The sequence below is a fragment of the Xenopus tropicalis genome, chromosome 2 (assembly GCF_000004195.4).
Source record: "Xenopus tropicalis strain Nigerian chromosome 2, UCB_Xtro_10.0, whole genome shotgun sequence".
Taxonomy (NCBI): Eukaryota; Metazoa; Chordata; class Amphibia; order Anura; family Pipidae; genus Xenopus; species Xenopus tropicalis.
In genome coordinates, this window is record NC_030678.2 from 38,536,655 (window position 1) to 38,558,611 (window position 21,957).

Below are 21,957 nucleotides of genomic sequence, written 5' to 3' on the forward strand. Positions count from 1 at the left end.
CATTTATTATTTGCAACAATGCATCCTTTACATCCATGACTTAATAAGATAATATAATCACATAATGATGTGGAGCTCTTATAACTGCTAGAAGGAAAGACATTTTGGCATTTTACTGCTAATAGATTTACCACATTAGTGCCACCTAGAAAGCTATATTTATTCTGCAGAAAGCATTACCATACCTGAGTAAAGAGCCCTAGAATCTTTCTACATTTGTTTAAGACAGCAGCTGCCATTTTAAGTAGCTTTCTGCTACAACTCTAGCCATTAGTAGCTCAGATTACACATTCCTAAGGGAGGGAGTTCGTAGCATTCTTGTGGGAGGGGGAACAGGAGAAAGGAGAGAACTGTGCAGACTCCAAGAATGAAGGATTTTTCTCAGAGAGGAAGTCAGATACCCTAAGAACATGTTTACAAAAAACAGGACAAGAAATCCTGTGTTTCTTTTGAAAGAGGATTCAGTGCAGCTTTTCTGTAAGTGCTTATGGCTGTATTTACATAGACCTTTCTGATAAACCTTTCTTAGTTTTTACCTTTCCTTCTCCTTTAAAGTAACATTTATACCTCTGTCCATCAACTGAACTATAGCGAGAGAGAGAGAGAGAGAGAGAGAGAGAGAGAGAGAGAGAGGGGGGGAGGGAGTGATAAATATCTATAATGACAGTCCATTTGTTATAGAAAAAACACATTAAAGGTGCTGAACATGTTTTTTAATTGACAGTTTTTCAGACTTGCACCTCAACGTTTATAGTAACATCAGCATCGATTAAAAAAATAACATTCCAATATTAAGGCAGATTACACGTGACAATGTTGTGATGTAAAAATAAGAAATTCTTTATAAATATATGCAAAAACTCCTTCAAAAAAGTAATTTTATTAAAAATCCTCCTAGCTGGTTATCATTAGGAAAATGCAGGTAACAGAATTTGAAGGACAAGGCCCATGCCAACATGCCTAATTATGTTGTTATAAGGAGAGGCAATGGATAATAAAGACAGAATATATTGCAAAACTAAATAGCTCTAATTTATTTGGATAATTTGTATTAAAATAGTACAAGATTTTTAAGCATGATATAAAACCAAACAAAATGCCACGGCACAATAAATAATGCAGAGAGAGGGAAGGTTGCACGGCAGTGTAAAAACGAAGGCAGAGAGTTACTGTAAAAATCTATCTAACTTTTTCTGGATGTTCTCAAAAGAATACTTTCCCATGTAGTCAATTTGCCCTTGCTCCCACTTCCTGCGCTCATCTTCTGTCCTGGCCTCTTCTTCTGATTCGTGGATGGACAACTCTGAAGCAGAATGGGCAAGCTGTACCTTCAGCAACACAAACAGAAACATTTTAAAAATGGTGTCCCTAACCCAATGCCTGAAATGATCAAACATATTTTGTATTTTTTGCTGGCATTTTGTGCATCTCTTTGGCAGCATGAAAAATGAAGACCTTTACAGAAAAATATATTCACCTTACCAACAAATCTGCCATTTTTTTGAATAGTTTTCTATTGAATTTATAGATTTTGACCATGGATTAAGACATGACAAATAAAGGTGTAATTTCTCAAATAAGTGCAATTGAGTTATTTCATCAATATGATGCTTATTTGGCCAATGAGGTCAGAGGTATGGTATGGGGGGAGGGAAGGGACAGTATAATGAAAAGGAGTAACGATTTTTATTTTTTTGTAAGCATACGATGGGCCAGATTTAATTTGATGAGAAAAGCTTATCTCCTAATTCAATTCCAGATTTTCCTATAGAGCCAGATGCAATGCAATGAGATAAATCTCCCCTCACTGTTTATCACATGAAAACCCTATTGAAGTCTATGTGAAAAATCTGGAACTGAATTAAGAGAAAAGTGTTTTCTCATTAAATTGAATCTCACCCATAATTTTGATGTGATAAACCATCAAATAATGTTTTCTCATAGAATTGAACCTAGCCCAATGTTTGGTGTTTGGCCCAATGTTTGGTGTTAGGTGATAATGTATAACGGACGATGTCTGCAAAAGAGATACTAAATTATTTAGCAATTGTATTTTGAAAGCCTAAATAATTTAGATGAATGAACAACCAACACAGAAATCAAGAGCAAATCAAATGATAATGAAGGTATGGGGGGGGCAAAAATGAAATTATAAAAATGCTGGTGTAAGAAGTACATAAATTATTTCAGAATAATTACCAAACTTGAATTTTTAAGATTTGTAAAAATGAATATGCTAGATATTGCAAATAAAAATCCAATTGTGTTTTATCACTTTTTTTTTTAATTGAAAATATGATTTTTTAACTGTTAAACTTTTTTTTTAAAAATACATTAATAAATACTAGCGATTAGATAATATTATGATCTTAATATATTAAATTTTATGTTGTTTTATTGCCTACACTAGTAGCTGGAACAGGGCCATAGCAACTGCAACTATAGAGAACTTAAAATGCATACACTGTACACTGTAAAAATCAGTATAATAAGCAGTCATGCAGGAGTGGTTAATTGAATTGTAGTCATTGTTTTTCATTCAGATGAGAGCCGCTGGTCTAGATGAGGGAATTATAAAGCAAATGATAGATTAAGAAGCAGATGGTAGTTTATAACACCGAGTTATACTACCATTTGAACGTTGTCTTGAGTTACACATTCATTGGTCAGCTGACAAGGAAGTTCCAAGCTTTGATCTGGACCTCTGCAATCCAGACTGTGCTGTTCAGCGTTACTATCAGGTAGCTAGAAAAACAGTAAGATGCACAATGTCCACACATTTGGAAACCACCTTTTTGGGAGAGGAGGCTCACTTGTCCTTTTATAAAGGTAGTATGTAGGTGACATCACATTTAATTAAGAGCTGCTAGAATGGACTTAGCATAAAGCTTTTTATAGGCCAAATTTTTACACCATGGAGCTCTACTACCATATGAACATTTTCTTGTGCTGCAAGTTCCTTGTTGTTTTGGGAAAGATGCTGTAAGTCTTGACAGTAAGACATTAGCACAAATGTGAAACAACTTGGATGGCCTATGGTGTTCTTATTGTGCCTGTAAAGGCTTGCACGTTAGTATTACTTTAACTTTATGCTTTTTACAGGTAAACTACAAGTCCCAAAACTTAGAAGCCAACATTATATTTCCTACATTTGTACAATAGAAATATCACACCTTTAGTCCCTGTCACACAGGGAGATAAGTAGAGGCAACTTGTAGCTGGCTAAAAAGTGCTTTCTGTAAATCAAGAGTTGTTTTACCCCCACTGGGTAATGGCTACATTTTTAATCTGTCCAAAATAAAGCACCAATATTTCTGCACAAAAACACTTTTCTCCCTAGCACCAAGTCATTACATGTATTGTGCGCACAATGTATGAAGTCTAGATAAAATCCCCAATATTTAGGCTTGTAATGCAAATATATAACGTAGCAATGCTATTACTGGGGAGCCTGTAGATAACCTGGCTTTTGCTTTATTTCCAATGGAACTCAGATTTGCTCCCCAACTTTTTAAGGTGTCTAGAACCCAAAATGAATAAAAAATATTTCCCTGCAATTTAAATGTTTATTTGAATTTCTTGAGAAGTGTATACCATTCTGTTGCATTTAAAAGGCTTTTTGTTACCTGGTAGCCTACTTCATTTTAATCTTACTGTTGAAAGTATATATAAATTAAAAAAAAGGCCTGGCCAATCCATCTAATACATACAGTGGATCAGTGCTGACTAGGCACTACCTGTAGCGCAGTTTGTACGTTTTGCTTGTTTTTGTCAGGGGTCACTCTGGTTTCCTTCAACAAACATACATGTATATTAGTTGGCTGCTGGTGAAACTGAGCCTAGTGTCTATGTGATAGGGAACATATATCCTCTGGAAGCAGGTACAATAACGAGGCAAGTTAAGTAAATCTCTATAGCAGTCATATTTGACCTAGGGAGATTCACCATTTAGCACAGCTTGGCAGAAATAACATTGTTCTGATGTTCCTTTTATTTATAACTGACATTTGTGACTGCAAAGAGAAGAACAACTCATGCCATGCCAATGTAAAGATTATATCAATGCTGGAATCTCACAGAAGGCATTCTGAGCACTGACACAAACACTCTTACAGACAAGTTTAACTGGTTACAGTTTGGATTCCTTCTCTAACATGCATGTTATGTTTGACCTGATGCAAGGCCTTCTAGAAATGGAAGACTCACCCTATCTCCAGGGGTGCTTTCAGGAGTCTCAACTGAAGACGGGTTTTCATTTTTCACGAGAAGCTCAATTCTTCCAATTTGGTGCTGAATATGAAAGTAAAGAGGTTTCATGCATTTTCATGACTTTTATTGCTTTATGAAGACTCTTTTAAAAACTATAAGGAATAAACAAACAGAAGGCAGTCTTCATTTTTAGTGAGGCAGAACTAAGAAATTATCTATTTTGGTAGGTGTAGGGACCAGGGCTGTATAGGGCAGTTAAAGCCATCCTTGATTTTTGTATATGTGGTAAATCTATTCTATATTTGTCTTTTGCCATCTGGAATAATATGCTTGAATGACATAGACCAGTGATCCCCAACCAGTGGCTTGTGTTGCTCACCACTACCTTTGTTGCTCCCAGTGGGCTCAATGTAGGTGCCCTTTTGTAAATTTCTGGCTTGGATGTAAGTTCTGGAAGCACAGAAACACAGTTTTACTCCAACTAGAGCCTCCAGCAGTCCCCAAGGAACTTTTTTCATGCTTGTGTGGCTCACCAACACTTTTCACATCTGAGTGTGGCTCACAAGTTAAAAAGGTTGGGGACCCCTGACATAGACTGTAGGTAATTAGGCAGCAGGTATTTATTAGAAATTTGCAGGTCTTTACGTTTCTTTCTGGAGCACTGGGCAAGTCACATAGTACAAAAACATGGCAGTTTGAGCCCGTCTTTTACATTTTGCATTTTGTATAGCAAATCAGGCCTTTCATTTCAGTTTTAGATTCATTCATTACATACATTAGAACTGTACATTACTATAATTCAACACTAGATGGCACAACTAAAATTTTTAAGTTACTACTCCTCCCCCATATATACAAAAGAAAGTTAAGCATTAATGACAACATATTTCAGGGAAAGCATATTCTCCACTAGCAACTGATTTGCCTGTAACTGGTGCTAGAATGTTCCTACAAAACTGAGCCAACCTGCTCTTTGCTTATATCCTGCATTTACATCAGGATTTGGTTTGCATTTCATTTGCTGGAAACACTAGGGATCAGAGAGAATGTGTCTAGGGTCCAAACTCCAAATGGGTTCGTCACAGAGGACTTATCAATATAAAAGTACAAAGGACCAATTATAAATTGAAATATATTTTTAACATAGGTATCTTTCAGCTGATGGTGGGATACTTGCAATTCAAATAAGGGCAGCAGACTTCCTACTTTTCAGGGACACCTGTTCTCCATTCTTTTTCATTTATATGTATTCTCAGATGCTTTGTTGCCTGTGGAAGAAGCTATCTCCTAAGTGCTGTGTGTGTCTTTGCCCTCAAGCTACCAAAGTAACTCTGTGTCAGCACCCTAAGAAGTCTTGAGAGATACTCTGCTTCTGGGTATTGTTACTTAAAGGAGTGCGTATCTTATTGCAACTGTTTTGTATATCTAGTGGTAGGCAGCTGTGGGAGAAACATTAGTTACTGCCTACTAATTAATGCTTCACCACCAAGAAGACTGTAGAATCTGCTTATAAATATTAAAGGGATTCTGTCACAGGAAAACACTTTTTAAAAAAAATGCAGCAGTTAATAATGCTGCTCCGGCAGAATTCTGCAATGAAATCCATTTTCTTAAAAGAGTGAACAGATTTTTTTTATATTTAATTTTGAAATTTACATGGGGCTAGACATACTGTTAAGGTCCCCATACACGGGCCGATAGTAGCTGCCCATATCGGTCCCTTGGACCGATTCAGCAGCTAATGGGCCGTGTATAGGCACTCCCGACTGGCCTGCCCGACCAATATCTGGCCTGAAATCGGCCAGATCTCGATCGGGCAGGTTAGAAAATCTAGTCGGATCGGGGACCACATCGGCTCGTTGATGCGGTCCCCGGACCAACTTTTCCTATACCCACCGTTATGGCCAAACGATCAAATTACCCTGGATTCTCCCGATATCGCCCACCCTTAGGTGGGGGATATCGGGAGAAGATCCACTCGCTTGGCGACATCGCCAAACGAGCGGATCTTATGGTGTGTGGGGACCTTTAGTTTCCCAGGTGCCCTCTGCCATGTGATTTGTGCTCTGATAAACTTCAGTCTTTCTTTATTGTTGTACTGCAAGTTGGAGTGGTCACCTCCCTTCCTTTCCCCCCCCAGTAACTGATCAACACAACAATGTGAAGATAGCAAGATAGCAGCTACTTGACACCTGCATTGCTAAAATTGCTGCCATGCCCCAATAGTAAAATTGCGAGTCCAGCTCAGCCAAGTCAAGACTTCTCCTTAAATTGAGTAGGAGAAACAGTATCTAAACTGAAAACATTTCTTTTGTTGGTTCAAGAATCACATTTTAAATGGTAGAGTGAATTATTTGCAATAATAATAACTTAGAAATGCAAATTACACCATTAAAACCAAAACAAAATCATTTTAATGTCTATGCTGATAACAAAGCAATCCTATTGTGTTTTTTTTTTTTTTTTTTTTTAAATACTTGCACAATTTCTAGTAGTCTGTAGCAACCAGCAGGATGGTTAATGCATGGCTAAGAATATTTTACAGCAAGTAGGGTTTGGTTTTATGAACTTAACTGGCTGTAAGGCTAGAAGCTCCACTGATGGGATGGACAGTGCCTCCTTGTGGAGCTTAGCAAAAATGCTGTTATAATTCAATGTACAATTCCAAACTGTGGATTGCAGGCACTGTGTGGCTCATTTCGTTTTACATACGGTCAGTATATAAAAAGTGATTTTATAGAACAGATAATCACGCACATGAGTGGCAACTGGGAATTCCACAAAGGCATACATAAACACTGATAAACAATCCTTACCAACACAATTTAGAGAATGAACCTAAAACCTTTTGCTGCCCTTGCATCACTAGTACATGACAGTGACAGATCCACTGTACTAAAAAGAACCGTTGTGCCCTCCTTGAACAGCACTCCTGGTTGTTTCATTCACACTGGTTACTCTTTAGTGGTATATATTTGGTATTAAAGGTTCCTTACCTGTTGACTGTTTGTTCCATCTGTTCTTTCTTGTTCTGTTAGTAATGGCAATATATCTGAAATATAGATTTCCCACCAAAGGACAAGATAAGAGAGGTGCTCCTGTCCACTTAAAGATTCATCCTCAACGATCCATCTGGTCTGAGGGTTGTATTTGCAGTTCCACGGCTTTGGTGTGCCCAAAAAATGAACAACCTTTGCCTCAGATCCAAACCTGCAAGGGAGACACCATTTTTTTATTCGAATGGAGAAAATGATTATATTTTTCCATTGATTAACTCATTTATGCATACACTAAAATCAGGTGCAGAGGGACACAATGGCATGTTATAGTCGAATAAGCAGAGTTTATTCTTGACACCCATTACAAAGGATTATTTCATCAATAAACATTTAATTTTTTGTCCATTAACATTTTTAAGCAGCTATTAGATTTTTAAGTAGCTATTAGTGAAATAGTGGCTCTTTCACTGTGTCTCTTTCTGCTATTAAGATGTATTGATTTTCCTACTTATGTTGCTCAGTACCACTTATCAAAACCCTAACTGGATCTTAAGGGCAAGGCACACTGGATGCAATGTGATAAAGTAGGATTAAAAACAGGCAAATCACACTGAATAGATTTGTATCCAAATGAGTTGTGCAAGTTTACAAAAAACAAATCAAAGTGCCATTCCTCGCTGTCATCTCTATATGCACAAAATTCCTCATTGAGGTTGCCTGAGGCATAGAGTCGAGGCAGGCAATATCTGATTGACAGCTTTTTAAAGACCTTTAAAACAGGTATGGATGTGTTTATAAAAAAAAAAAGAATTAGGGTTTCATGTTTTTTTTTAAAGGGACTTTTGTTATACAGACATGGGACCTGTTATCCAGAATGCTCGGGACCTGGGGTTTTCCAGATAAGGGATCTTTCTGTAATTTAGATCTCCATACCTTAAGGCTGCTAAAAATCATTGAAACATTAAATAAACCCAATAGGATTGTTTTGCCTCCAATAAGGATCCATTATATCTTAGTTGGGACCAAGTACAAGGTACAGTTTTATTATTACAGAGAAAAAGGAAATCATTTTTAAAAACTAGAATTATTTGCTTATAACTACGTCTATGGGAGATGGCCTTTCCGTAATTGGAGCTTTCTGGATAGCAGGTTTCCGGATAAGGGATCCCATACCTGTACAAATTGTTATGTCTAATGAAAAAGCATTCTTACAAGGAGCACAGATCCTGTTTTAAATCTTCTATTTAGAGTTTACAATATGCACAGGACATATTCTTCACTGCCACTAAGAATTTACACTAGCAGTTACAGGCAGATTTCAGCCAGAATGTGCACATTTTGAACAGTGCAGATATGAAGCTGCAGTGGCTGATCTTGATGTTATTTCCCAGACAGCAGATAATAATTAAAGGTCTCTTCTTAGTAAATTTGGTCAACACTGGACAAGGCTAAAAGTGATCAAGTTAAACTGCCCATACATGGTAAGAGGTATACGCTTATTGATCACAAATATATCTGGGATTCAAAATAAGCCCTGGCATTGCAAGTACTGTACATATAAGCCCAAACAGCTCCCCACCAGTCAAAAGGGACTGTCTATGGTATCTTACAGCAGACCATCTGGCATTTGCCAGAACCCACAGCTTGCCAGTCTGGCTTGCTGGCTGCCCACATAGTAGTCCAAATCACATTCACTTGACTCCCATGCACAGGTCAATGAATGTGGGAGGGCATGAAAGCTGTGAAATAAATATAACAACCGTTATAGTTTTTTTTTTTTTTTAATTTACAGCTATGACTGTAGTTAACTTAATAAATACTGATAGCATACATATTCCCTGTAAAGAGCATTCCTGCATTTTTAAATGTATATATTCCATGTATGGAGCTGTTCTATTACTTTGTACCTATTAGTAAGTAACACTTACTGTAGAAAAGCAGGCTTATACGTATAAACAGAACTAATGCTCAGGTTATAGATGAATGGTAAGTGCTTGCTGATGTCTGCTGTTGCCCAGTTGCTGAAGAAGCTATTTAGTAGGCCTTGGTCACCTCCTTAAAGACAGATAAATAGAAAATAAAATGTAAGCACACCAGAGATATATAATTGCTATGTACAGCATGACAGAGGTGCATTAGGTACTGTAATTGGCAATTTTATAGCCAAAATCCTTCATGCCTTAACCCTCTGGATGGTACAGTTTTACTAATCAGAAAAGGTTTCAGGGCATTATGGAAGGAGTACACTCTATTCTGGTATTAAGCTAATGCCCCACAGAGATTTGTAGTTATTAATTATTATTAAAAGGTTTTGTTATTTGGTATGAGGGGAATCTAGGTTAGTGCAAGAGGCCGGCTACATAGGAAACAGTACAACATATTTGTAGCCAGGTATGGGCTGCAGCTCCAAAGTTCCACATATAACAACTGTCTAATCCTAGGTCCTATTTTTCTACATATGAAAATCTTATGAAGGGGCTAAGTAGGTGGCCATGTACCAAAGAGTGTGAGAATCCTAAAGGTTTATTATGATACACTGCATTATGAAGTACAGGTATAGGATCTGTTATCCCAAAACCCGTTATCCTAAAAAGCTACGAATTATGGAAAGCCCATGTCATCATTTTAAATAAATAAAGTAGATTTTTAAAACTGAATTCCTTTTTCTCTGTAGTAATAAAATAGTACCTTGTATTTAATCAAAACTAAGATATAATTAATCCTTATTGGAGGCAAAATTATCCTACTGGGATTAATTAATTTTAGTAGATTTAAGGTATGAAGATCAAAATAACATAAAGACCCTTATCTGAAATACCCTTGGTCACAAGCATTCTGGATAATGGATTCTATACCTGTACTATGGTGACATCTACCACTCATTTAGTTAAATGGCAAGTATGGAAAGTATCTCTCTCTCTTGCCCACAAGTATAATGGAACCCCAATTTTCAAAAAATGGCTTTGCACACTCATGACCGTGCAGTTATATAGTAAAGCCACATGGAGATTGGATGCATCTGCATTATGAGTTCTGTGACAAGGAGCCATGCAGAAACTGCTATGGGAAAGAAGATGCAGGCACCTCATTTCCCATGCTCCCTAACCAATTCTGCAGGGGGGCCCGGCTAATCAAAGTGAGTGCAGCATGACCGGGTCACACCCTTGAAGACCCAAAACCCAACTGGGCCCAGGACAACTGTCCCCACCCCTGAGTGGAGCCCCGCCTTTCAGAGCCAGCTCAGGCACAAGACTTGGGTGAGCACTTGGGTAAAGTGATGCTATACTAGAAGGTATGACAATATTCTAACATGACTGCCAAACTCATTGAACCCCATGCATACATGCTTTCTAACATAAAACACTTACCATCAAAGCTGCCATGTACTTCCGCAAAGTGAAGAAGTTTGTGAAATGTCTCCACCGATGGTCTAAAGACAAATACGCCACTGTTGAAGCAATCTGGCCAGCCAGAATCTGGAGCAGCAGAAAACTCATCCCTATCAAACAGTTCATCGATGTTGCAAAGGACCTTGAAGCAGAACAGTTCCAGTTTTAAATCTAAAACATAAATAATTTGCAAAGCAAACAAGTATCTTCAGTGACCATCAAATGAAATCTGGTGTTGATATGTTTGAAGTGATACTGACACCAAAAAACTACTCTCATGTTGATCCAGCTCATGTTGATTGTTTTTCGTTGCTAAGTTTTCTTTTGTAATTGTTACATGCAGGTCCTACACCCGACTGTTTTGTCAACCTGATTGTTCCTTCTCAACCTGTTAATTATAGCTTCTAAATCTAACGGACTAGTTAATGTAAAAGCATCAGGAAAATACTTTTAAGGCAAAATTATAAATAACATGCAAAGACAATGTTATGATAGATATAAAATAGGGTTAATTTCTGGTGTCAGTATCTCTTTAAGGATAGATTTGGCAGGGCATTTGTTATTTTAGAGAGGGTGCCTGACACAATGTCACTTTAAGCCAAGCCACTTTAAATCCTCACTGCACAATTTCAAATATTTCATTGCATTTTTTAATGTAAATACTTGTACCTTATTGCACACTTTTATTATATTTAATATTTGTTTTGTTTTTTTGTCTATGTAAAGTTCGGAGGAACACGGGTCAAAAAATTTATTACGGTAATGATGCTTCATTGTTATTTGTATATGACAATAAAACTTGAAACGTGAACTTGAAACTTGACAGGAGAGATCTGCACTGGATCCCAAAAGTAAAGGTGACCTTACACAGGCCGATTCGCCCCTAACCCTTACAAGTGACCATACTAGTGGCCACAATGAATAAATTATTCACTTACTTATCTGGGGCTGTGCACCAAGTTTCTGTACCCCCATCAGAGTGGGGGTACAGAAAGTAAAGCAGTAAGGGTAAAATGTCACAGGACGCAAAGGGTGTGGGGTGTGGTTTTTGGCATAATGGTGTGTGACTGGGGCAGATCAGAGACAATGCTGTGCATGTGTGGGTCTTTTTTTTTTTTTTTTTTAACTTGAACCCCCATTCTACTTGATGGAAGGTCCTCCTGCCCAGGGGGCCCATGTGACTAAATGTGGCCATATACGGGCCGATTCTAGCTGCTGTATGGGCACTAACGACGGGCCTGCCCGACCGACATCTGGCCTGAAATCGGTAAGAACTTGATGGGGCAGGTTTGAAAATTAGTCAGATCGGGGACTGCATCGGCTTGTTGATGCGGTCCCCGAACCGAAGATCCGCTCATCTTCTCCCAATATCCCCACCTACGGGTGGGCGATATTGGGCTAATTCGGTTATTTGGCCCAAACCATCATCATCATATCTGTAGAAAATAATATATTACCATTAGGGCAGTAAATGCACAGCTGAGGCAAAGGGGGCAGTCACAGAGAAGAGTCACTGGCGTGTCCCCCATAAGCTCCCATAAGTAGCATTTTTTCCACAGCTTAATAGGTATTATGTAATAGAAACTCTGAAGCTAACCTTGCACGTAGCAATGCAGTTGGCCAATTTCATCACCAGCCCATAACACAAATGATTTGGTCCATTTAAGCAATATGGCATAACCATCCTATTGTGTGTATGGCCCCTGATCAAATGTCTGTATGGTCAAAATACTTTCAGAATTAAGAAAGGGCCATCTCCCACATCCTTGTTTTAATCAAATAATTCAAATGTTTAAATTTGATTTCCCTTTTCTCTGTAATAATAAAACAGTACCTTGAACTTGATACCAACTAAGATATAATTAATCCATATTGTAGACAAAACATTCTTTTTGGTTTTATTTAATATATAAAATATTTTTTAGCTCACCTAAAAGGTATGGAGATCCAAATTACAGAAAAATTCCTTATCCAAAAAAACCCAGGTCCCAAGCATTCTGGATAACAGGTCCCATACCTGTACTATCACTCTGGATGAGTGCACATTTTTTTTATGGTCAAACTGGAATTGTGAGAGTTGCAGAAGCCAGTGATTTGTGCACATGTACCTACAGTATGTGTTTGTGCCAAATGGACTACAACCATCTATCCATTACATTTCTATAAAGGAAAATGCATTCCATCCAAGCAGTGCTTATAAAACCAGCAAGTCTACTTACGATTGTGTCAGCATCCATGTACACACACTTGGTATACTGAGTAAGAGTCCAGCATTGAAATTTGGTGAACGTGATACCAAGTTCTGGTCTCTTCATCAAAGACAAATGGACAGAATCAGCACTATCTAAAATATCCACTTCGACCACTTCATCAAATATATTACTAAGGACATCTCTGTGAAAACAAACCAGAAGTATTACAGTCAATCAATAAATCCATTTACTGATAAATATGCTCTGTGGTATACTATTTTGGGAAACACAAAGTTGCATGTGCTTTGCTAGCTGCGATGTCATTGCTTGATATGGAAGTTAGATAAGTTTTTACATAAGTTACGTAAACTGCATAAGTTTAGGGGCCCAATAACTAGTCAGTAGTAGTTCATAAAAATAGTAAAAATAATTGATGTGCTAATAAGTTAATATTTTCATTGGGAGGTCAGCTGAGTTTATATGTAAGTTTTGTAAATTTCTTTGAAAGTAACATAAGTTTTTGCATAAATTACGTAAATTGTGTAAGTGTAGGGGCCCAATGATGTTACTCGGGCCCAATAACTATTCATTCCACTGCTGGAAAGTTCATGTAGAAGACGTTGCTATAATTCAGTAAATACAGTAGATCCCAATATAAACAGCTGATGTTACTCTATAATAAGCAGTTTATATTAATAGTTAAAATGAATAAATTATGTGCTAATAAGTCAGTCAATTGATTGGGGCAAGTGGAATTTTCCTTAAGTTCATTAAATTCATTGGTGATCATTTAACTCACTGATTTGTCACTGCAAAGGTTCTCTGCATTGTCTTTTGCTTCATACGCAAGTTACTTAAGTTTCTAGGCAAGATATGTAGTTTCTAAGCAATATTAGCAGAAGTTGCGTAAATTGTGTAAGTTTACCAAAGAAGATTTCACTGACCCGGCACAATTGTACCCCCTCTCCTCCCTGATGGCGGCCCTGTGTAGAAGTACAAGGAACATAGGGCTTTTTGGCTCAACCTCTCAAAGGCATACTAGAGTGATTGCAGCGCTTTTTATATGCATCCACACACATGTAGGTGCTACTCTCTAGCCAAGGTGAGGAGGTACTAGGACTCCCAAACAGAACTCAAAGAGAAAGATAAAATATTTGTGGGCTGAACAGAAAAGTTTGCACCAGTTATCAATCGAACCCCAATAGTACAGTGAATGCCTTACCTCATTCGGCTGGTGACCTGTGATGTTATCATTACTACCAGCTGTCTACTTGTTTTATGATTCCTTAAAGATTTCCCCAGGACCAGGGCTCCTTGACAGTAAATGTCATTTGTCCCAAGAGTGACAAACGCTTGATCTGTAACTGAAAAATAAACAGGACTAGATTAATTAGGAAATACACTGTAAACTGTATCACTGCGAAAATACAATTGGAATTTACTTAACCTAAAAAATCGCATGCCATATTATTTGTTGTATAATGGTACCACAGTATGGGAACCTCTGATATATTGAATTTTTATTTTTATCAGGTAAAATTGATTATTAATGCAAAATTACCTATATCAGGCATGGGCACCTGACATTCTACTAATAGCTAAATGTACTGGGGTTTGTAGCTCGGAAAAGGCAACAGAGGGTTCATTACTGATTTCAGTTACCCGCAAAAACAATTTTGAATAGAAATCCAGAGCAAATTGTGTGAATATCTGTGTGAGGCCACCTTACGTGCACCTATAATGGTAATCAAAATGACATTCAATGGTCCCTTGGTGGCCCAGTGCAGGGCTGCCATCGGGAGGGTACAGAATGTATTGCAGTCAGGGGCCCTGTAGGGGCCTCAGAGAAGTAAAATATTTGGGCCACAAAAAGTGCAGTGATTACAGTAAAGTGGGAAGGGTTTAGGTGGATCATAGGTGGAGTTGTGCTATAATTGGGGAGTAGGGGTATTCATTTGTTATTGTAGGACAATTTTTCCTCTTGGGAGAGGTAACCACCCTGGGGCCCCAGGTAACTGGGTGGAGCCAATAATTGAGGCCTCCGGGGTGTAGGGCCATGCTAACTTAATATAGAGCCCCATTATTACTTCCCAGTTCATATGGCACAAAAGCCAGACTGTATGTGGAAATACAGTCAGAAAAAGCTTATATGTAGGGACGACATTAAAGATACCCTGTATATGGGGAAGACCAACAATGTGGTGGTGGTGGGAGACTGTGGTTCAAAAACTTTTATAAACTTAGATGTTTCCAAAAGGATTTGATGTATAGAAGTGTTAAAGTCTATTAGCGACACCTCATAAACAAGTCTGTATGCATCTAAATGGAAGCATGTTGGAATGCCAATTTGCTATGGTTTTGTATTTTGTAATTGTCTCCACTGCCCACATGCTTCAGTACAACAAATAGCCAGACACCCTGTTCATAGACAGCAAGGCAACATATTTCAGCTCCTGCTATGTCCATCTCTGCAAAAAAAAGTGAAGCGATGCTTCATACAAACAAGAAGGTTCACTGAACCCTTTAATCCTACTGTACAAATATTGAGCACAGAGTCACTTATGTTTTGCAGCTAAGCATTTTTACTAGGCCTTTGTAGTTGCCTGGCTTTGCGATAAATCTGGCAATAAATGTCAGGTTTCTACACGTAATGCCCATTTTGAATTGGTAGTTAAATGATTACTAATGACTGAGTTATAATGCTTTTTGTTTCTAAACACACCGGAATATGCTTACAGTGTGGTGCCAGGTGGTTTAGAATATATAAAATATTGCATATATTTAAAGGGGTTGTTCATCTTCAAGTTAAATTTTTGTTTGTTTGTTGGTTGTTTATAGAATTTGAATGATTTGCCTTCTACTTCTGACTCTATAACTTTCAAATAGGGATATGAGGCTACAATTTTATTGTTATTTATGTGCCATAGCAGCCAAGTAGCTGCTGAAATTCCAAACTTGGAGAGCTGGTGAACAAAACTCAAAATAATTAAAAAAAACACTAACAGCAAAAAATGAAGGAAAGTTGCAAATTGTCTCAGAATATTATGCTCTACATCAGTGCTGTCCAACTTCTGTGGTACCAAGGGCTGGAATTTCTCTAGCGTACATAGTGGAGGGCGACAAATGGAAGCCAGTTTTTACAACTCCCCTTTTTTAAACCCCATCCACTTCGAACCACACCCATGTTATCACAAGAGCTTTTAAGATCATGCCCATATTAATGGTGGTAGTGCAGCAAAAACCCAAATGGTTGGTGCTCACTGTGGGGATATCAACCATCATTAATATGTGGAAGAATCATATTATGTTGTATACATACACATACCCTTAAATCTATATGAATCCTCCTCCCCTGTGGGTAGCACAGCAACACGCAGCACATAATGACACACCTTATGGACCATTTAATGGCTAAATCCAACTGCTAGCAAACTCCCAGAACAAACCCCTGCCAAGTTCACCTCCCACAGGCAGCATAAGGCAGGCAGAGTATGGCACACACAGGCAGGGTAGGGCAGGCAGAGTATGGCACACACAGACAGCATAGGGCAGGCAAAGTAAGGCACACACAGGCAGTACTCTACCTGCCCTACCCTGCCTGTGTGTGCCATGCTCTGTCTGCCCTATGCTGCCTGTGTGTGTGTCATACACACAGGAAGCATAGGACAGGTAGCACATACAGTGACACAATGCTGGCACTGCTCCTACAGGCATGAACAGGTGAACAATGTGGGCACTTACAGTCAAAACCTGAGGTGTGAACACTGCAAGGGGTGAACAATGGATAAACTAAAAGGTGTGAACTACACAGGGGATTATTTACATTATTTAAACAATACAGGGGTTTACAGTTTGAATATGAGGTGTGAGCAATGCAGGGGGCCAATTAATCTCAGTACTGATACTATTAAAAGCTTATAAACAGCCCCTTTACAGAAAGTTAGGGCAAGAGCACACAAGGTGTACTGTCAGCCTGGTGATAAGTGCAGGCTGATATGCCTCCACCCAGAAGCATTAAATCCGCTGGGGTATAGGCACATGCAGCCAAAATTTGCCAGAAAATGTCAAGTCTTGTGTTTTACTGGCGTATATCGGCTGTGTGTGCCTGCACCCAGGCAAATTTAATCTAATTGACTAATCACCCCATGTGTCTTCTACCTTAAACTACCACAGGCTACTTTAAACACATCATTAAACACAACTGAAGATACTGTATCGCCATCGTGCAGCTGTTCCCATCTATAAAAATATCCTCACGGAAGCAAATTTCTTCAGCATGCATACAAATTCATGGTGCTGTTTAAAATGAGTTAATATGCTGCGCTGCGGCCTCTTGCTTTTGATACCAGGGCCAGGATTCTGCCCAAGATAAGAGTGGCACTTGGCAAACTCTATAACTTACCAGGCATTATGAAAAGTCAGCTGGCGTAGAAAAACCTTCCTCGTGTCTCAGGAGTCATTAATAAAGCAGCTGACAGCAATGAGGATCTGGGAAATGAAATAGACGACAGAAGCTGTTAGTTTGATGACAAAATTATATTCTGCATGCATATGAAATGTGTTTATGTACTTTATCATATGCATTCCCTTCTGCATTCACTTACATTCAACCTCAATGACCTCTGGAGCATACATATAATGTACCTTATATAAATGTAGTCATGACTTTGGAACTTTGCAAACACCAAGCTATGGCTGCTACTGTATGTAAGCATGAAATCCCCCCACAATAGAGCTAGGACTAGGCCCTGAAATGCAAATGGTTCAATAAAAGATACACATCTCATTCTATAAAGTGTACTGTATACAGAATATCAGAGACAGCAGTGTGCCAGGGACTTATAAGCACAAGCATAGCTCTAACCAAGATATCTATCTATTTGTACCCAGCTCACTGGCAGAGGGGTAATGACAGGGAAGGGTTGGGCTTGGTTTCTGGCGCTGAAGAAAAATATAAACCTCCAAATGGGTGGTGTAAAGGAACTTGATTGTACAGAGCCCTGGCAGGGTGACATGGAGCCAGCAGGGTGCCACCTCCCTTCCTGCTCCCCTGGAGCTGCCCAGTTGCCCCACTGCAAGCACTGATTCTGGTCTCCATTCAGGCAGCCCACAGTAGGCGAATGTGCCCTCTTCTCACACACACTGAATTAGCCTGCCAGTTGCTGCTGTACGTGACAGGGCACTGGCTGGCATGACTGTATCAGATGAAAGCGGCGGCGGTGTAGCATGCACACAGAGACCATGCATAGATCCTGACAGAGAAATAGCCTTTACGTTATGTCCTCCAGGTGACCTTCCCCACGGCTATTCGTGTAGGGGACACAGGGACACGGGCTGCAGTGCAGGTTCCCCGGTAGCCCAGTAATCTCTGACGTCTCAGCTTGGAGCTGGAGAGAGATCAGGGGAGGGGCCAGTCACCATGGGAGGGGGGAGGGAGGCGGGCTCAGGGCGGTGCTGCTGCACTTTGTACTGCATTGCTGAGTGTGTGCTGCTGTGCATAGAGTTATAGGAGCCGGAGCAAGAGTTTGTCTGTTGTTATAGTGCTGGGTCTACATACTGTGTGCCAGTACCACAAATACACATCTGTAGATTGTGTATGGCCCTGAAGATGTACATTTGTGGCACTACACACTGTGTATAGCACTGAAGATGTGTAGTTGTGGCACTGTGTATGGCACTGAAGATGTGTATTTGTGGCACTGCCACACTGTGTATGGCACTGTGTGCCAGTGCCACAACTATACATCTTCAGTGCTATACACAGTGTGTAGTGCCACAAATACACATCTTCAGTGCTATACACAGTGTGTAGTGCCACAAATGTACATCTTCAGTGCCATACACAATATAAAGTGCTACAAATACACATCTTCAGTGCCATACACAGTGTGTCAGTGCCACAAAAATACATCTTCAGTGTGTAGTGCCACAGATGTATATCTTTAGTGCTACAGTGTGCCAGTACCACAAATAAACATCTTCAGTGCTATACAGTGTGTAGTGCCATAAATCTACATCTTCAGTGCCATACACAATATGCCAGTGCCACAAATGTACATCTTCAGTGCCATACACAATGTGCCAGTGCCACAAATGTACATCTGCAGTGTAATACAGTGTACCAGGGCTATATACATCACTCCAGTGCCATACAGTGCGCTGCATCAGTGATTATATTAAAGTAACATTAGTCACCCACTGTCTATGTTCTTAAAGGGGTGGTTCACCTTTAAGTTAACTTGTTACTATATAACATTCTAGGTTATAGAATGTCCTGTTCCTAGGAATTTTGCTATTGGTCTTCATTGTTTATCTTTGTTAGATTTTTAATTATTTCTTCTGCATCTTTCCAGCTTTCATATTGAAATCACTGATCCTGCTACCTAAAAAAAAAAAAAAAAAGATTGTTCCGTGAGCCTACAATTTCATTATTGTTACTTTTTATTCCTTATTTATTTATTCAGGGTCCATACTGGTTATACTTCAGTCTCTGATTTAAGCACTGCCTGGTTGCTAAGGTAAACAAGAACCTCACAACCACCTAGCAGCTGAAATTGCAAACTAGAGAGCTGTGAAACAAAAAGCTAAATAACTGAAAAAAGTTAATTTAAAGGCATAGACCCCATTAAGTTTTTTCAAGGGGAACAGCAGCTCCTACCTACACCCCCCTTTCTGGCCACTCATGCTGGTGTAGGTAAGAGAGCTCCTTGGGTGGGGGGATAAAGTATACTAAGGATGTCAAACCCAATGCTTCTCCAGAAGCATAACATCTAGTGTGTCAGTACTAATCTCGATCACTGTATATAAAGCACTTAAAGTGCGATTTCAACTGCTTGGGACATATATTATGTAGTTGAGGTACCAGTACCCACAGGTTGTGAATTATAAGACTCAGGGGAAATATTACTAATGCTTTATTTTTCTTAAAATCTTGTAAAGGAGGTGGGTATTACAGGGGTTTCCCTTTAAAAGAGGGAGTGACCTAAAAAGTGGCCTTATTTTATTTTTGCTGCTGTGCATCCCGCACCACCCCATTGATCCCCTGTAGAGACATCTGCCCCGATAAGTACAACAGCTGTAGGAAAGGAAAATGAAAGCTTTAACTGTAGCACTTTAGAAGTTGTAGAAGTCACAGTATCGCAATATGCAGTTGAAGGTTGCAGGGGTTAAACTACAACCTTTAACATATGATAGGAGAGTATTTAGGGCCAAATAGTGTGAGCTGGCAAGTGCACATTAAAAACAGCAGCTAACCAATACTGCAGGGAGCAACCTCGTGAGTCATTTATTGGATTTCATACAGTAAATATTTATAGTATATTTTTCCCCTGGCCATGACCTGTAGTAACCCTGCTTCCAGCATATCAATGTATCAGCCCTAACATGAGCTCTACCCTGATTGCTCACACCATTCCCAGTATCACTTCCAGTATCCTCAGCCCCTGCCAGCCCCCAGCCATGTACTATGCTCATACAGTTATATATCAGCAGCAATCAACAGGTTGTAGTATATAAAGCCAGCGTTTAAAGCACAGGAAAAAAAGAAAGAAAAATCACAATATAGTGCAGTATTCTTTGTAGGGCTATTCCCTTTTCATATGCAGATAGAAAGTGGTGTAATTGATCTTTCACTTGGTGCACTCTATAAGGTAGAAGTGGGTACTTTAAACATCAAAACTTTCTTGCCTTAAATAAATCCCATTTATATTTACAGGAGTGCTAAATAGCATAAAGCCTTTTTATTAATATATATAGATTTAAAAATTGCGACACTCACAATTTAAAAGCCATCATTATGCTTTAGGAAAGTCTCTCCAAAGGTGTCCGCATCGGTTCCACTGGTTAGGATGTCCCAAGCCGGTGTTCTAAACCGCGTGGTCATGAGGCGTACCTGGATGACGTAAATCTGGCGCTTTTCCTCTTGCGACTTCCTCAGAGGCTTTCCTGGCGTTTGTGTGCATGCGTCTTTTCTTATACACGAATAGTTGCCATAGTAACATATTAGCGTATATGTGCATGCATAAACTAATTTTCACCATGGTAATGTGTTCACCTTCCTAGGATTCTTGCGCATGCATTTTTTTCTTTCTATACTAATAACCATGCGCTACATTCATTATTGCAAATGCGTTTTTTCTCTCTATACGAATAACTAATGTGCAAAATGTAATCGTATATACATTTGCATTCACTCTTTTATATATCAGCAGCACCCAAAAGAGATCAGAAATGCTTAAATTGATTAACTGTGGCTCATACAATATCCAGGTATTCTGCTTTATGCTGATCTGGAAAAATGAAGGGGTCATCCTTGCTGTCAATACAGCAACTTGTCATGACCCCTGCCTATTTAATCACACAATTGCTTAGAAAGTTATTTCTTTGAGGGAAAGCGCCCTGGGAATCCTGGAGATACTTGCAGTACAGAATCAGATATCATAAATCCCTAGCCCAGCACTGCCTGGAATACAATGTGTGACTGTCACCTAGAGGTTAATGTGGCATTTGCAGCACCGAGAGCTAGGTAGGCTAGCCATCATGCTACAGACTGCTAATAAAATCCAAGACATAAAAGGGCTCCTTTATTTATGTACATGCAAAGTGTAAGGTGCAAATACACACAAATCACCATTTGTTTACCCTAAATTCCAGTGGAATAGCAGGCATCCAGAAAATAACATGCTTAACATTGCATACATGCCAACATAGAGGATTCTTATGGGAGCATTTCCTTACTAACTAAAGGAAATGTAGGGTTTCCATGTCCATTAACCTTTAGTAAGACACAGACAGGGATATTCTGAGACTTTGTAATTTGTTTTCATTTATTATGGCTTAGTTACTTTAACTTTAAGTCATTTTGGCATTTTACTGCCAATAGATTTGCCACATTAGTGCCACCTAGAACAATATATTTATTCTGCAGAAACTACTACCATACCCTAGTAAACAGCTCTAGAAACTCTGTTTGCTTAAGATAGCAGCAGCCATTTTAAGTAGCTTCCTGCTACAGCTCTAGCGGATATTGCTCAGATCACACATTCCTAAGTGAGGGGGGGGGGAGGGTGTTCTTGGCATTCTTGTGGGAGCAGGAGAGAAAAGGGAACTGCGCAGACTCTGGCCCAGGGAATTAAGGATTTTTCTGAGAGAGAAATTTAGACAACATAA

General features: G+C 39.1%; 1 protein-coding gene across 4 annotated transcripts; it reads right to left on the reverse strand.

Moving 5' to 3' along the window:
• Positions 1–691: 691 nt before the first annotated feature.
• gyg2 (glycogenin 2) lies at positions 692–18,190 on the reverse strand. 4 transcript variants are annotated; one of them, XM_031895926.1, is made up of 10 exons: positions 18,047–18,190; positions 17,192–17,277; positions 14,012–14,153; positions 12,817–12,991; positions 10,577–10,739; positions 9,137–9,263; positions 7,206–7,419; positions 4,207–4,290; positions 2,632–2,745; positions 692–1,328 (listed from the first exon to the last, which is right to left on the reverse strand). In XM_031895926.1, exons 2-10 carry the CDS (start codon positions 17,196–17,198, stop codon positions 1,167–1,169), a joined length of 1,188 nt encoding a protein of 395 aa, XP_031751786.1. In that variant the 5' UTR covers positions 17,199–17,277; positions 18,047–18,190; the 3' UTR covers positions 692–1,166.
• Between the last annotated feature and the right edge of the window lie 3,767 nt (positions 18,191–21,957).